The 17,718-nt window shown below is 44.0% G+C and overlaps 1 protein-coding gene across 1 annotated transcript in view; it reads left to right on the forward strand.

Annotated features, from left to right (window-relative positions):
• The first annotated feature begins 382 nt into the window (after positions 1-382).
• Positions 383-17,718, forward strand: part of AGBL1 (AGBL carboxypeptidase 1) — a 264,251-nt gene continuing 246,915 nt past the window's right edge. The window contains 2 exon segments of the mRNA XM_079318217.1: positions 383-477; positions 752-888. Coding sequence (XP_079174343.1) covers positions 838-888 — 51 coding nt within the window. The 5' untranslated portion in view covers positions 383-477; positions 752-837.

Below are 17,718 nucleotides of genomic sequence, written 5' to 3' on the forward strand. Positions count from 1 at the left end.
CGTGTCTTGTGCACCAGGGGGTGACCCCGAGCCCGAGCAGCTGCGCTTACCGACACCTAGAGCTACCTGTGGGTCACTCTGGGGGCCCTTGGAGCAAACTCTCCCCAGACCCCACCTTGAAGAGGTGGCTTCCCGCAGAGATGCCCCTGTGCGGTCACTCCCTGCCCCGCAGGGCCCTGCCTGCGGCCGCAGCAGCTGCCGCTTGGGACAATCACGGGGCTTGGGAGCCAAGAAGCCCCGGCGAGCCTGGCTCCACCTGTCCCTCATGCCGGGTGTATCTTCCGTTCGTTGTCAGCGCTCGTTAAGACCGAGGGCATCTCTGCCGCTCGCTTTGCCTTCTCCGAGTCTCCGGTTTCACTGGAGCGGAGTCAAACGGAGACGGGTCCGCGCGGGGTCTGGAACGGATCAGCGGGTCAGCTGGGAATGCCTGTCAGGCAGCCAGCGCTGCTCCCTCCCTTCTCCCTGCCTTTCTTTGAGGTTTGTAGCTCTTCTGCTTTCTTGTTGCTATTGCCACCCTCCCCACACTCCCCCTACCACACACCAAGCACCCGGACCTTTCCTGGGCACTTTACTTAATCCCCGGGATTCTTTATATAGGAATTAATCGTCTCGTCACAGTGGGAGAGCTGGGAGGGAGGGGGTACATTTATCTCTCCCGCCGAGGTCTAGAGTTGCATTGCCGTGGTTATTGGGAGCAGAGTGCGTGTGTCTGGGGATCTGTGTTTAGTTCTTCGTTTCTTGAACGACGCAGGGGCAGCAGCAAGGCAAGTTGGCAGCTTGGCTTTCGAGCTGCTTTGTGTCTGCTGCTACAAGGAGGGAGTGTGAGTGGGGAGCAGCATGGCAGAACAAGAAGCCAGTGGCTTGCAAGTCCTTCTCTCCACCCTCCAGGTAAGAACAGCCTGAACTAACAAGAGAGGCGCTTGGGCTTGTTTTCCTCTCTAATTCCCCGTCAGTGACCTGTAGGGCTGTAGGAGCTCCTGGCTGGCTCGGCTCTGGAAGCATCAGCGTGCGGGAGCCCCGCACTCGCCGCCTGAGAAGCGTTTCTGAGTCGCAGCTTCACCGCTCGGCGATGAGTGCTGGCAGTCGCTGCTATGCATCAATCTCTGGGCCCCGTGCGAGGGCAGAGGCTCCGCTGCCCAGCCCTGGCTGTGCTCGCAGGGCAGCAGGGAGGTGTGAGGCACCGGCTGTGTGAGATGAATGGGACCTGACAGCGCTGTCAGTCTGAGCTCCCAGCGCTCAGGGGCACCGGCAAACAGAGCTGCCTGCGAGGAGCAAGTTCCTTCCTGTCAAACTGTCTGCCCAGGACCCTCAAGCACTCCAGGGAAGTGACAAAAACTCTTGAGATTGTGAGGTGCTGGTGTTGGGTGTGCTCAGTGAACGGTCCCTGGACCAGAGGCAGGTATCCCAGTCCAGGATCATACCTGATGGACAAGCTTGGCCATGGGATGAAGGAGAAGCATCTCTGGCTCTGTTTCCCCACTGCAAGGATGCGTTCCTCCTGGCAGGAGAAGATGCCCAGGTTGTGGCATGAGCTACCCCATGAAATAGGAAGTTGTTTTGGGAGGGAACCTGTGCTTTTATAAGCCTGGTTTTGTCATGAGGGATGGGTGGGAACTGCTTCGCCAAGACAAGCTGCTTGCATATAAAGCAGCTTTTAGAGAGTCATGGTGAAATGCCACTTGTGTGCACTCCTCAGGTGCCTTGAGCCCCTGTGTGCAGCTGTGCTGACATGGGCCAGAGCCCTGTGGGGACAGGAGTTTCATGCCTGAGGCAGCAGCATCCTCTGACTGTCACACGTGCCATCACAGCCTCACACACTGCAGATGCAGAAAATGAGGGAGAGGGTGTGCAAAAGAGTCTGACCCACCTGGGTGAGCCCAAGGATTACAGCCCCGTGTCTGTAACCAGCTATAAGCGTGCAGAGGAGGTTACAAAACCCGATGATAGCAATTGGCTTTGAAACTATAGTTGTGGGGCCTGATCAACCTTGACATATTTATTCAAGCTTATGTAACTGTCAACAGCTTTTACTTCTCATATCAAACACTGGTTTGCCCTCAGTAGCCCCTTATGTCAGTGAGTTCTGCAGGTAAACTGTCATGCTGAAGAAAATGATCCTGCTGTCCTTTTATGTTTTGGCAGTGTAACTTGTTTGCCCGATGTTGTTACAGCTTATTTAATTCATATTTTGTAGTAGATCATGTTTGTGTCATATCCAGGCTACAGTCCTCTCCCTCCTTCTTTGGATAATTGAGAGCTGAGTGCACCTCTGTTTTTCCTTATACTCTCTAACATAACAGCCCTGGTGTTCACTGCATAATTTGGGAACACAATTGGACAAGACCCAGACATAAACTGGAACCTATAGTTTAAAAGCACATATGCAGCCTGACAAGGCTACAGGGAGGTCTAAACTAGAAACAGTTAGGAGCACTACAGGCATGGTATTGGTACCACAAGGTAGCACACCATTCATCTCCGGTGCCACAAAATCCCATAAAACCCTTATTCCCAAAAATTCTATATTCACTTGGAAGACATCAAAAATCTTTTTGTTATATCTTCAATTTCATGTGGAGGCTTGAGTGCTGAAGAGCAGAAAGTAAAGGGTTGATGACAATTATATGTTCTGATTCACCTCTTTCCTCTACCTTCAGCCAAAAAATTACCAGCATAACTTTGTAATACCATTACCTGTCTCTGCTAAAAAATCAGGCGATAAAAAAAGACCTTTACTTGACACTGTTGCAAAGTATTGGCCTGGGAAATAATAAGTTTGGTTGATGTTTGTCTTTGCTGATAACATCTTTCCACACTTCGTTATTTTCTGCAACAGCTGTCCAAAACATGGTTGCTTTGTTTTTGTGACCTGCTGGATTGTCAGTGCTGGTTCATATTCTTTTATTGGGCATGAAGAACATATCTGCTGCTTACAGCAGGCTATTCTGCAGGGTATTACTGGGCATTTTCCATTTCTGCTATCATATAATATTGCTTTGCATGCAGAAAGCTTTCAGGTGAAGAATGAGGTAACATTCAGCTAGTGTTTATAAACTCAGAATAAAATCATCCTTTCTCCATCAGTCACTCACGCAGGACTAAATTTCTACTTCCCTTCCAAGCAGTGGCACGGATTTTTATTCCCAGTTGGAGGAATGTCCAGACCTGAGATAGGGTCTGTCACCTTGTGCTGAGGGAGGGATCTCCCCCATCTCTTCCTGGCACAGACACTTTCACTCCTAGACTCACAGGCTGGCTTTGGGGAGGGCAGTATCAAGCAGAACAAATCCGGAACAGTGTGCACTTTGTAACTGAGCAACTGCTCTAGTCACGGAAAGAAACACATTTTTTGAGTTCTTCAAAATTGTTCCCAGTGCTGTGAAGGAGCGTGATCCTCCAAAGACAGCTCAAACCCCTGGAAATGCAACGTGCTATGGATGTTCTGCAAAGTGACAAGGTGAATAGCAAAAATTCCTTTCAAAGTGCAGCTGCATTTTGTCACCAAAATGTCACTGCAGGGAAGACGTGACATTTCAGATCTCTAGGTATAAAGTGCTTCGCTGCTTACAATGTTCAGCTTCAAAAATGTGAAATTCAGATTTAAGAAAACCCTCTCCCCGTCTCACAGGTTTTGTGGCAGTGTGGCAGAGTCAAGCTCTGAGGATTTTACTGTCATTTCTCATTTTCTTTCTAACCCTGCTACCTTCTTTGCTCTCCCTACTTGACTCTCACTCTCCTGTGTGATCCTGCAATTATCACCTCCCATCCCTCTGGCTTGGATAGAGTTCCCTGTTTGTGTTCCCATCTCTCACTGCATGACATGGGGCTCCTCAGCCCCGACCCAGCCCTGCTCTGTCTGCCATACATGGACAATGCAGTCCCTCAGTCAAGGCTGGGCTGGTTGCCACTCTCACCCTGGTCCCTGGCCACAGCCTGGCAGAAGTAAACACCCTCCCCATTTATGGTTCTTGACCAGGCAAGAAAGTCTGACATCCCATTTTACAGGCAGGCTCCTGAGTGCAAAATCCCAAGAGATTTGGGATTAGATCTCTTGGCTATTTTAATGCCAGGAGGAGGTATTTGGGTGTTAGTTAAAAACAGCTGGTACTTGCTAAGAAGAGTGATAGAAAACTGAAGCCAACGTCTTGCCTTGTGACCCAGACTGTTGAATCCCTTGAGACTGTGGAGTATTTTAGTTCCTCCTCCTCATTGCCCTGGCCTTCATCTCACCCCAGCCTCTGATCATTTAGACAAATGAGAAACATTTTGATTCTTCCCTTCTCACTGCTCTCCTCCTCACTGCCCATGCCTTGGTTACCCCCCATGCTTATTCCATGGCAGGATACATCGTGTTGCCTGAGGAGTCCCAGATTTCCTGTTGGCTCTCAGAGTGGTTTTCACATGTTTCCCAAAGCCACAGTCCCCGTTCACATATTCTGCAAAGCTGGCAGCCCCTGGGGCCGTTGGCAGATCTTTGGCTCAAGCTGTGTCTTACTGTGTTGGACTTCACAGGTTCCCAAATGCTATGGTTTGACAGGGAAAAGATGCAAATCTTATGTATCAGTGGTGGATGTTGTTTTAGCACAGGGATTTATCTGTGAGTGGCCACAGTGTCCAGCAGAACAGAAAGGATCTGCTGTTTGCTGACTCAAAGCTCTCAGCTCTTTGCACTGCCCCTTCCGAGCTGCCCTGCTGGCTGGCTGACAAGGCAGAGCTATTGTTATCCTCAGGACAAGTGGGAAGGTATCTGTGCTGCTCCACTGACAAGGAATAGAAATGCATTTTGCAAAATGTTTCTGTCTCCTCTGCATCCTTGCACTTACTCTGTCAGCAGAGCTCCTGAGATTCCTGGCTTTGAGAGAAATAGATGCAAAAAATCCCAGGAACTGCTCAGGTGGCAGGATGGCCACTCATTTGGGTTGAGGATGGAGGAGTTCAAAGTTTGGATCTGTGTTTTTGGGAGCCTGGCAGGCCAGGTTTAGTGGAATAGCCTTAGAGGGAACAAAAATCAACTCAAAACCAGATGGTCATTTTTATGTGGTTCATTAACTGAGTTTTACTGAGATTGTTGTACTTAAAGTGAGCAGCAGTGGACTTATTCCTGCTATTCCTTATAAAAAATTGTTTTAGCTTTGGAACAGCAGAAGTGCAGTTAGGACAGGGAAACACTTGGCTTGCAGGGTTTAAGGAGAGATAGTGGGTGCAACTTTTTCATGTCTCTACTGCCAATGCCACTTGGGCTGCATGAGGCAGGTTTTGGCTTTAACCATGGAAGAAAAGGCATAATCCTCCATAAACAATCCCACAGAGGTAGTGCAGGTCCCCACCTCAGCTTTCAGGGTTGCTGCTTTTCCTTCCCACCTCCACTGTCCTCTCCTGCCTGTCCAAGGAGAACCTGAAGGTAACCCAGTGCTTTTCCCTACAGCCCTTGACTCATCACCACAGGGCACTGCTAAGCAACAAAGAAGAAGGGAAGCTAACATCCACACATTAATCCCAAACTCTGACAGGCCACAGAAGAAATACTGAGGTTTTTCACTCTTGTGAACCAGTGCAGTGCACTAAAAGCCCTCAGAGGAAACTGTGGCAGTTCTTGGACTCTGCTGAAATCCTTCCACCGACTGAACTGGGACCAGAATTGCTCTCTGTCCCTGGGCTGGCCACAGCTGTTTCTCTGAGCACACTGCCAGCTCCTCTGCAAATGCCTCCAGATGGGCTAACTAGAATTTTCTGTGGCTGAATTAATGACAATTCAGGACCTTGGGGTGCAGAATGTACTCAGAGACTGATGGGAGCAGCAGCAGTGTTGGCTGAGCTGAGCACGAGTGCATCACAGTTGGAGCCTCAGTAGAATTTTGTGTGTCAGGTGAGAAAAGTTCTGTTCATCTTCTGCTGTGCCTCATCCTTGTCTAGGATGGGCTTTGAGGGCAAATGAGACTGTGTCATGAATGGTCAAGGAGAGCTCTTTCTCCCTTCCTTCAGCAATGCAAATGTGAAAGGATAGCAATCCATGGATCAGTTGGGTGCCAGTCTGGAAAAATTGATTATAAACCTCTGCTTCAGACTTAATCGTGTGTAACATGGCAAATAATCCCACCATGCCTCACATCAGTGCTTGAGAAACCAGGTGATGAACATTGGGGGAAAAAACAACCCTGAAGTTCTGGTGACAACAGAGTGAAAAAAAAAAAAAGAAAAGAAAAAGAGAGGCAAATTAATAATTTGTTTTCATGCAGGGCTTGGATCCTGCACAATAAATAATGCACAGAACCACATGCTAAATGATGAGGACGAAATGCTGCATGGGGTGATTTTCCTGGCAGCAGGCACTGCTCATCCTGAAGCAGAGGTTTTGTGAAATAAAACAAGTTGTCATGTGGAAATTAAAAAATGCAGTTACTCCAGGGGACCAAATGAAATATCAGGAATGCTTTAAAGCTGGTGCTTTTTAGCTGTTGAGGGGCTGACTTTATGCTTATGGCCAAGCTGTTTAACTTAGACTATTTGGATGTAATGTAATGGCACATTATGCTATGTCATGCAACTAAATATTGTGTATTTTGGTACTGCATTATAGACACAAACAAATTAATAGAAAAAGCCACATTATGGAAGGAGGTATATGGATTTATTTAAACAACTTATTTTTCACATACAGTGTGCAATTATATTTAAAAAATCTGTTTATCTATTTGTAACTTGAGGATAATTATTGGTAGTTATCTAGTTTCCCTAGCTGTTTTGTATGCCTACAGATGTATTTATACATTACATCAATATTTTTACAACAATGGAATATTTCCCCCCTCTCTTTTTCTCAGGTTTCAATAATTTTCCTCTTTGAAATATATGAGATGTTTTCACACAGAAGGATGTTTGTTTGAATAGGTCTTGCTAGTGTTTCTTTGCGTAGCATAATCTTATTTTCAGTATATTATGCTGCATTTGTTGTGATGGCTTAGACACATTTTTCTGTCCGATGCATTGGTTCAGTCCTCTTGGTTTTATCTATAATAGGAAAAAAATGTCTGTGGTAGAAAATGTGTTCATGGGCATTTTGAATTAAAGTTTATTATATTATGTTCAGCAAAGTGCACACAAAAAGTTGCTTGTATTGAAAAAACATAGGGGCTGATAATGGTTGACTCCAGCAGTGTCTTCTAGCACCAGCAGAGATCTTACTGATGTGTTTTACGAGAAAGAAAATAATTTCATACACATACTGGGAGTTTAAGAGATGGAGGGGGGATTTTTGTGTTGCTTGGTCTGGGATAGCAGGGCTGGAAATTGCTCCTGGAGTTGTTGTTCTCATGGACACACTGCCTGTGTGTGATCACCCCTGTTTGTGCCAGGATAGATAACACAACTCAGTGAGATAGATAGATAGATAGATAGATAGATAGATAGATAGATAGATAGATAGATAGATAGATAGATAGATAGATAACACAATTGCAATGAAATCTGGGAGGATTCAAGCCTCTCGAAGTGCAGCTGAAAGCCCCTCCTAGAGCAGTCAGTGGGAATGCAGAATAAGGCAGGGTTTGCTGGCTGTGATCCTGGGCAGAGGTGTCCCTTTGCTGTGCCTGCTGGGTTGGGGTGTGCACACCTGGGAGCCTCAGGCTCTGAGAATCCCAAATCCACACACCCTCCACGTGCCCACACGTGTCACTGGCTCTGCCAGACTCTACTCTCGTGACTGTGCTGCTCTCACCAGACCAGCACAGAAAATAATTCCCTCCAGCCTTCCCCCGTTCTTTTAATAAGCTCTTGTCTCACAGTCAGTCTATTTGCACCTGTTTGCCCACAGGACCCAATGGGCCTGAGGACAGAGGTGCTGATCCATCAGCAGAGCTGCTCTGTGCTCCAGGAATCTCTGCAGGGAAGGATGGGGAGCTGTGATTCCTGGGCAAAGCAGGCTGGTTTTGATCCCCAGGGAGCTGTGAGGTCAGAATGCTCCTGAGACATTCTGTGAGAGAGGATGACAACCTTCTCCAAGGAGACCAGGAGCAGTAGCTCACCAGCCTGCCTCCCTTTTTCCCTGGACAAACCAGGTTTGCTGCAGGAGCTGGGGAGTGAGGGCTAGGGGTGAGCAGTGCGGCAGTTTTTGCTGCATTGTCCAGCCCAGCTGACACTGGTGGCTGCAATCCTGCAAGCTTTGTGTGCCACAGGGACTATTACAGTGCTGCTGCTTCAGAGACAGTTTATTTCAGAAAATGCAGTTTAATTTAAGATGGGTAAGAAGCAAGAACATGAATACAAATCAATAAAATACTTGTAGACATTTTCTGTTATTAAAAATCTGGGTTTATTCCCCTGATTGCTTCATTTTATGAGAAGTTGACCTAAATATAATCTAAGTGGGTTCTTTGAGTGTAGATTCAAATCTCCAAGAACTGGATAACCTTTTTCCTTTTCATACAAGCAAAACAAATTGTCATATTACAGTTTTGGGAAGGAAAGTCTAGTGCATTGAAGATCATCTCTTAAAATAAGGGAAACTTGGTCATTCTCCTCCACAGGCTGATGGAGACAGAGCCCATTCATATCCATGAGTTAATATTTTCTTTTGATCTGTGTACTGTTATGACTTTTGTTTTACTGAGTGGAGGTTGACCACACCATATAGGAATCAAGATCTCGGAAATGAAGAATTCATCTTGATTTCAAAAGATGTCTTCTAGAGAGGACAAAGATAACATAGTAGAGATTCTTCTGCCCACAGGAATTACTAAGCTACAAAAAAGTGAATTAATGTTTTAGACCAACTATTGATTAATAGAATAACATTTGCTTGATAAGAAATTACATGGGCAAAGTTTAATCTCCTTCCCTTTGAGGGTTGAGAGAACAAGGATGGATTTTTCTTCTCATGGTCTCTTCTCGTAGAAGAACACAGCCTTACTTTCAAAAGGTGGTGTAGGTTGAGGTGGAATTAATGAGAACTGCAAAGCTTTCATGATTCTTATTAGAAAATTGAGTAATTCTGACACAGAAGTCCTGTGGGAGAAATAACTACTCTACCAAAGAAATCTTGGCTTTTTTCCCCCCTGCCTTTCAACAAGGGATGCTTTGAAGCCAAAATGTGGGGTTTTCTTCTGACATGGAAACACCATAGCATTGTGTTTTACTGCAGTCAACTTCTGAGCAGCCTTTTATGTACATTAATTTTTGGTGTAACTTACAGGCAAAGGCTTTCCCACTGGGCCTAATGGGAATTTGATCCCTGTAGTAAACTGAGACAGACTCTTCTCCCCATGGCCCATCAGCTCAGTGCACTCTCTGGTACCTATTCCATTCCTTTCAGAGGGAATGATGCTGTATTGATGGATAAAGCAAGAGCTCTGGGCTTTATTTCAGAACTGTTACAAACCCCATCAAACTCATTCAATGTCTGTACCTTCTGCTTTCTTCATTTGGACAGCAGATGGAGATAAGGTTCATCTGTCAAGTTAGGGCAAAGGGAATTTTAGCTCACATTGTCTCCCAAATCAAAGGGTGGAACGACTCACTCCCTGAGCAGATGACACTCATGCAGCTTGGGTGAAATCAGTGCAGTGCCTGTTGTCCTCTGCCATCTTCTGTGGTTTTTATGAGATTCCTGATCAAAGGGCCAAAGCAGCAGATTTACAGTGAAGATAAAGCTTGCCCTCCCTTTTTTTCAGGATTAACCTGGCAAGCAGAAGATTGACAGGGAGAGAGATACCCTCCCACAAGCAGTTTACTTGGCATGGTGAATGCCCACCTGTCTCACTTCAAAGGAGGGGAGCAGGCAGAATGGACCACCTGACCTTTCCCTATGATTAAAATGCTGATCTGATGAAGTCAGAGGAACAAACTGAACTAACTGCCTCTTTCAACCCTCAATTCTTCCAGGAATAAACCAGCACCATCCATATGGAGAGAGTTTCTGGAGAGGCTAGGGGAAAGCAGCATTACTGCCTTGGTTTATCTGACCTTCTCTTTGGGACAATCTTCTGCAATTTGAGCGGCCTCTGGCTCCATGTTAAAGTTTTGCAAGTGGCGGAGAGAGCTGGAGGTGAAAAAAGAGAAAGAGAATATGTGCCTGGCTCTGTTTTCTTTGACAATTTCTCTTCCCATATGGCTAAGGTCATTTGATCTCCCCACGATGCACAGGGACTTCAAGGGGACAGCTGGATGCAGAGATGCATTAAAACGAGTTCTCTTTGAGATGAAAACCATGATTATTAACAGCTTGTTTCAAAAGCTCTCACAGCAGCAGCTGTACCTCACTGACTGAAAACTCTGGAGGGTTTGTCTAAAAGGTCTGCATGGCTGGGTGATCAAACACTTGGAAATCTCCCTAGCTGAGAGTCCCCTGCTATGTCCTACAAAGCCTGTAGAGCACTATTACACCAACAGGTCTCCTTGGGAACATGCTTAAACAAAACAGACAACAACAACAACTTTTTGGGGATCTCTCCCTGCTGGCAGTGGATGCAGGCATCAGAGGTAGATTCTGACATAGATCAAATCTCCTACTGGGTGTTCACTGAAGAATTCACCTTTCAGTAAGAGATCAGCCCATGGTGCCCATGCGTGTTCAGCCTATTCCCATTTGAGAGAGTCTCAGAAGAGACAGCCCCAGGGGTTTGGTTGGGTGAACTCCACAGGGGATCCCAGCAGAATGTGTAATGCTGGGTATTTTTAAATACAACTCCTGTCCCTTTTCCTGGAGCACAAACACAGACATGGGCTTATTCATGGAGCTAATAAAATGCCTTTCAGCCTGACTGACCAACACTTAATTTGCAGGTGCTTCTGAGCTGCTGGATGAAGTAACAAGGGTGGAATAAAGCCCCAAACATGCCTGGTTTGGGCATGGTGGCATTGGCTTGCTGCTGTTGGGTGTCTTGCATGGGGTGTAGACTAGAGATAAAGGAGATAAAAATCTTTGTTACCTTCTGGATGGAAAATGACATACCCCTATCATGCCTCTTAAAAACTTGGCAACCTTTTCAGAGAACTGAGGGCTTTGCTGTTGAGAGATTGCTGTTTAAATCTAGATAGATGGGTCTCAGCAATGCAGTTAAACTGAAGTTCTGCTTTATATTACTGGTAATATTACTTTAAATCATTAGAATTTCAAAACACAGTTTGCTATTCATTATGGATGCCGAGTTTCGTTTGTTGTTTGATTTTTCACTTAGACTGGATGGCAAAAATAGGTTCATCATTTTCACTTTCAGGTTCCATCTCTGAAGAAAATAAGCTGTGACTAACAATAGTTATTAGTGGCTTGTCTCTGCTGCCCATACCTCAATCATGGCTATTAAATGTGATTGATTAAAAGCATTTGCATGGCTGTTCCAGAAGGCGCTTTTTGAAGTGGGGTAGATTGACACATAAGGACACTTGTCTTGGCAAGAGGAAGGACTGGTGTTTTCCTAAATCAGAGTGTACCTCATAGACATCTCATCTTTGGCCTGTACAAGTCAGTGCCAGAATAATGTGCAGCAATGACATTGCACTGGAGTACAGAGAGAAGCTTGGACTGAACTCAGGCAAGAGCCAGGGCAGACTGAGATTAAACCCAGGGATTCTTGGGCTTTATCATGTGTGGTCCAAACAGGAACATCCCAGAGAAGCCAAGGATAGCAACACCTTATTCTGGCTATTTATATGCACATGAACATACTCACATTGCTATAGCATTCAAAAATCTGTGGTTTCATTAAAAAGCGAGTACATCTGGAAATTTTCCAAGATTCTCCAGACTTGCTTGTACTTTGAGAAATGCCACTGCTTGTAAAAAAAGTTTGTCAACTCCCAAATGTGCTTCATCTTTGAAAGACAAAGTGTTCTCTGGACTGACACCCATCAAATCTCACAAATTAAGAAAGAGAGTACCATGTTTCATGCTGCTTTTGGTAGAGGAAAATAAAACTAAAATGGAATGGAGAAAACAGATCCTTCCCTATTAAATTTGGGTGGCAGTTGTGTTAAATATCTGTAACAGAGTGGCATTTGAATGAAACATTAATACTTTAAATTAATTCAGTAACAGCAAAAATAATGCAAAATATAGGAATAAATCCAAGAAACAGCAATAAACAGTAGGTGCTGGCATGCATATAGAATTCATTGTACAAGAATGGTTAATGCCTTACAGAAAGTTAATAAGAGAATGTGAAAGGCATATGCTAGGATAATCTTGGCATTAAAATAAAAATAGATTAAAAAGAGCAAAAAAGAGAATAATATAACATAAAATCCAGTCCAAATCTTTAGGTGTCATAGGTAAGTTATTGTGAAATAAGAGATAAAACCTGGGAGAATTTATCTGCAGTAGAAATTACAGAAAGAACATTAGAAATATTCAAAAGAAAGTCTAAAAGCCTTTTGCAGAGTATCACGTGTTTTGATTTATCTCAAAGTTTCCTCATTCTTTTAACACTTCCAATTTGACAGAAGCATTTGAGGGTTATATAATAATGTGTTTTACCATAGTTTCTGCATAATAAAGTAATTGCTCTATTAGAGGCACATTAGTGAGAGGAGCAAGTGATAAAAAGGAACTTTGTATCAGGAGGAACTTCTGCACAAGGACAAGCTTTTATTTGAGAACAGTGAGAGAACTTTGGCGTGAAAAAAGAGAGAAAAAAAGGAGTTTACTTTGCCAACAGTGTCCAAGGTATTGCAGTTGGTCAGAGCACAATTCCTGCAGATATCTGGGTGTGAATATATTTTATTGCAGTGGCACACCAGTAACGTGGCACTGAGATGAATGACCTTGCTCTGAAACAACTTTGAGTCTTTTTTACACAGCAGGTAAAACATCCTTTGGAAAAAGATCAGGTCATGATCTGTGTGCTTGCTAATTCCTGTATGGATTCATTAAGTGTAATATCCTCCTCATCTCTTGGCACAAGGATGAATCTCTTTTTCATCAGCAAGGATGAATCCCAAGCTCTGGTACCTGTTGGTGGGGAGAAGATCTTTCTTCTCTCAATCTGGCATCAGTATTCCTTGTGGGGATAGATTTTTCTGCTGCACTTACTTCTGGGAAGTTGGGAGGAGAAGACTGATCTCAGGGAAGGAAAATTTTGAACTCTTCACAAATAGATGAAAGTAAGTGTGTGATTGAGGGCCACAGTACTTCTGTGCACATAGTGTTTCTGCCTCATTTTGTTGTAATAGCTATCCTGGCTCTGCTAGCTATCCTCTTAGGTATTGACTAAGTGAATTTCCCACCACAGGGTGATATTTCCCACCAGGAAAATAAGAAACAATCTGATCTTGATGAGGGATGCTGTTGGGCAGGTGTTAGCTAATATTTGTAAAGAAGTCTGTGATCCTCTGATACAAGGTGTTATGTTGGTGCAATTTATTTCATTAAATTTTGTGAGATTCCTTGGCATAGATGGTTTTCACCACGTTGCTCACCAAGTTGTTTTGGCTGGAGATCAGCTAAAGCCAAGCTGTTTCATCTCAACACCTTTAGTGTTTTGAAGGCATTAGGATGTAAGTTTGGAATTTTCCCATCTCTGCCTTGAAGCAGTTCAGTCCTGCAGAGTGTAGCTGTATCCTTTGAGAGGAAGTCCTGAAGCTCAGTGAATAGGAGCAAAGCCCTGTCCATTTGCATGTTAGAAGCTGGCTTTGAGGCACTACTCCTGCTCACCTGGATGAGCTGCCACCCAGTGTGAAGGGTTGGAACCATAGCACCCAGCTGTGATCTGATGTGCTACTGAAAAAGATGCTGCAGGTTATCCCACCCAAGTGCAAACAAGGTGAGAAAAACCCAGACCTTCAGGTCATTGCAAGCCGTGAAAAAAGCCACCCACCTGACTGCATCAGGCCAGAGGGAGGGACATTTTTAATGAGTCTTTGCTACATTTTCTGGTATAAACCCCATAATTCCTGCTTTGGGCTTGGTGTGGTGTGAAGCATCAGTAGGAAAAGAAATGTCTGGCGCTTGGCTCAGTGGGGTGCTTGCCACAGGGGTGGCCAGGGCCAGCAAGAGGGGCTGTCTCCAAGGCTTGGGAGCAGGAGCAAGAAGTTGCTGTGCCATGTGTGCTGTCCCTGGAGGCCCCTTGGCTGCCCCGGGTACAGTTTGAGGGCTACGTGATCCCCCACAGCTGCGGACGCCTTTCTCCCAGGATTAAAGAGGTCACTCAGGACACTCCCAGAGCAGCAAGGTCCTCCTCTCTCAGGCTTTAAATAGCCCCTTTTCCTTCCATGTCTCCTCTGAGTTTCCTGGCTTGCTCAGGCCTATCTGACTCCTCAGAAGAGGAAATCCAGATTTGGACAAAGAAATGCACTTAGTGTTTATCACAGAGGATGGTGACTCCTGTGGTGATGCTGAGGATGTTTGGATGGTTATTTTGGGAGCAGGGGCACTTTGGCCATCATTTCTTGGGATCCTTCTAAGGCTGGATAATGGTAGTATTGTTAAGAAGGTGTTCCACTTATGCCAAAATTCAGGCCATAATCACTTTAATTGGAATCCTCCCTTACTCTGTGGTTGCCTAGTGATATTTTGGAGGTCTCTGAACCCTTTTTTCCCCCTCAGAAATAATGATTTTTTTCCCCCCCTTAAACTTCCATGTAACAAATACTGTTCACCTTCCACCAAGAAGAAATCACACTCAGCTAGCTGAATATTGAGGCTGAGGATAGGAGCATACAGACAAGAAACTCTCCAGGGTATTTTGCTCTCTTATTTAACTGCGAATTTTTAGCTCCTCTTAAATTAGAAAAAGCAATTTACTCTGACAAAGCACAGAACATAAGGCACCAAACCTGGCTTCACAGTTATTGTAAGGGTGGATAGTCAGCTGTGGGAAGGAGATATCCAGCTGGCAAATCCATAATACCAGCGGTGAGTGGCTGTGCCCAGAAGTTTGGGCTGGTAGGCACCTCTACCTTGCTGGCAGAGAACTGATTTAAGCATTAAGAGAGTAATTAGAACCAATATTTCTAGAGGTCTCAGGAGGCAGTGAGGACTAATGCTGCTCAGCCTCTCACCTGCTCTTGATTTTAGCCAGTATTAATTTTGCACCAGAATTTCTCTTCAATAGGCTTCAAGTGCAGAGAGTGAGAAATCTGACTTGCAGATGAAAGTCTCATTACACAGGCAGTTGGGCTGCTGACTGCTATTTGTGTGAGCAAATTTATTAAGGGAAAGAGAAGAGAGGAGGATATATTTTGGACAGGTCAAACCCTGCTTCCGTATTTAGAAACAGGCTATTTTAAAACAAACAAACAAACAAATAAACAAACAAACCCTGGAGCTGGATATCCTATTCCTTAGTCTCACTAAAACAGACCCAAACAAACAGGTCTGGAAATTTTTTAGCCTAGTGCAGCAGAATCTTTTCTTTAAAATTAGACCATTTTGTTTTGTTGTTTGTTTGGGAGATTTTCCCTAAGCAGTCACACAGCTTTGTGAGACAATTCAACAATTAATTTAAAAGATGTATTGGCAGAAACCATGTTATGGGTTGTCTTGCAAGAGCGACTTCTTTCATTTTGCATTCATTATTTTTGTGATTGGAATAACTGCTTTGTATTTCTTCCCCCAAATAAAATATTTATTATTAAATCTCGCATTGCACAACAAATTAATGCTGTTTGATTTCTTTCTGGGCATCCTCCTTTTTTTCATCATTAATGCTTAGACTCCCAACAAACCCTCTCAGCAGGCTGTGTGTCTCATTCAGGGAAATGCTTGCCTTTGGGCAAAAGACACAAAAGCCCAAAAGACTGAGTTTATGGAAGGTTTTTGTTTGAAGGGAGTGCTGGAGGAGGAATGGCACTGATGGCTGCTGTCCTCCAGGCAGGACACGAAAAATCCCACCTCTGTTGGGTTCCCGAGTCTTGTGGAAAACATCCCCAGAGATTTCCCTGAGGTTACCTGTTATTGTGGCTTAGTAGCAATTTTATAATCTTGTCTTGAGTAAATAACAGCTGGTCTTGGCATGTTCCCAGGAGCAGAACAAGGAGACAGGAGCTGTTCCCTGCTTAATGGTGGGTCAGTGAAATAACCCGAGCTGCCAGTCAGGAGCTGTTGTCCTCCAAGCCCAATGTCACCAATTAATCACTTGCTGCCTGTAACGTATCAATGATGATGTGCTGGGGTATTTTTTTTATTCCTGGCTTTCTCCATCCTCCTGCTGTTTATCTCTGAGGAGCTTCTGCCAAGCTAACCCCAGTGTTCCAGGGATTAATTCCCAGAAAAAGCTCAGAGAGGAGCTCTCAGCCAGGAGCTGATTAAATGCATCTGAGCTCATCCCTGTGATACTCCTGGTTGGGTGAGGAAGGCAGGATGCTTTCCTTGAGTAAGGCTAAAGCAGATGAGGGGCTCTGACCAAAAAGTACAGCCATGCATGACATTTAAAGTGATGGTTTTGTTACTTTAGCCTTTGTCCAGCCACAAGCTGTGAAAGGCAACTACAGGCTGTTGTTAATAGGTAACAATTTGGCTCTAACTTTAAATCCTTTTAGTGAAATCCTGCAGGAGGTCAGCGATTTTGTAATCTAGTTTAAGCCTCTGGGAACTTTTGTCTGCTCTTATTCTATCCATATACAACAAATGCATCTTCATTAGTCTGTGCACATGTAGATGCTGTATCTAACATTTGTAAGTGCTGGCAGGAATGGAAAATACTTAGCAAGAGGAATTTTACTTTTCTCCTCTCTTTGGTTATGGTTTGTTCTTAAACTATCAAACATCTCTTTCAATAAAAATAACTAATGTGTTTATTTTTACCAGAGCTGGGTAAGAAATTTGCATTAAAGAAATTACTCTATTCATCTTTTTTAGATCACGCACAAGTTGTGATTTTCTCATTTGTACTTACTGTTCAAAAAGATTTACTGAATTTTTTTATGAATGAATATGTTGGCAATTCATCCACAAAGAGTTTGTTATGTGTATTAATTTAAACAATCGATTCTAATGGATTTCAATGCCCAAATATATTTGATGACTTTGAAAACCTGAAGTTAATTAATCAAAATCTGAGTTGTTTCTTTTCAAGAGGCAAGTTGTCATCTAGCAAGACAATAGCAGCTTTAGGGTTGTTGTTTTTTTCTGTGTTGTCTTGCTATTATAAATAGAAGCTGTGCTCTTCTGCAGAAGTCTGTTTTATTCAGTGGTGCCACTAAAGTTAGTGGGAAATATGTTAGAATTTGTAGTGAGATTGGGGTTTTATCTGCTGTTTCAACCAACACATGAGTCATCCAACTCCTTCAGTAGGGTGCAGGAGGGAGGGGAGCAATGAGGCACCAACACAGAATTTTAGTGCTAAAATATCAACAGTAAACACTCAGGTAAAATATTTGGCAATATCACCCAGCTTTAATTTTCACATTTTAAAGGTTGATCTTTCATGTTCCCTCAAGTTCTTTGTTTGCCTGAGTCCCTGGATAAAGTGCATGGAAAGTCAGAGGATATCTTATGTCATCACTATTTGTGTTAATGGCTTAGGAACCCACAATCCAATCAGTTAAAATAAACAACCCAGTGTAATAGGAGCATAAATCAATGAAGACTTCATTACTGAAACCTTAATGTGTAATCCATCCACCTACAGAGGAAAGGGATACTGAGAGGCAGCAAGACAAAACCAGAGGACAGTTCTGATTTAGGCAACTCTGATATTTAAAAAGGTGTTGAGAACAGTAAGTCTTCCTGGAGTCTGTAAATTTGATGGATACTCATCACTCCTGACAACCTGCCCCTGACTATTAAGT

The sequence above is a fragment of the Erithacus rubecula genome, assembly GCF_903797595.1.
Source record: "Erithacus rubecula genome assembly, chromosome: 14".
NCBI classification, from domain to species: Eukaryota; Metazoa; Chordata; class Aves; order Passeriformes; family Muscicapidae; genus Erithacus; species Erithacus rubecula.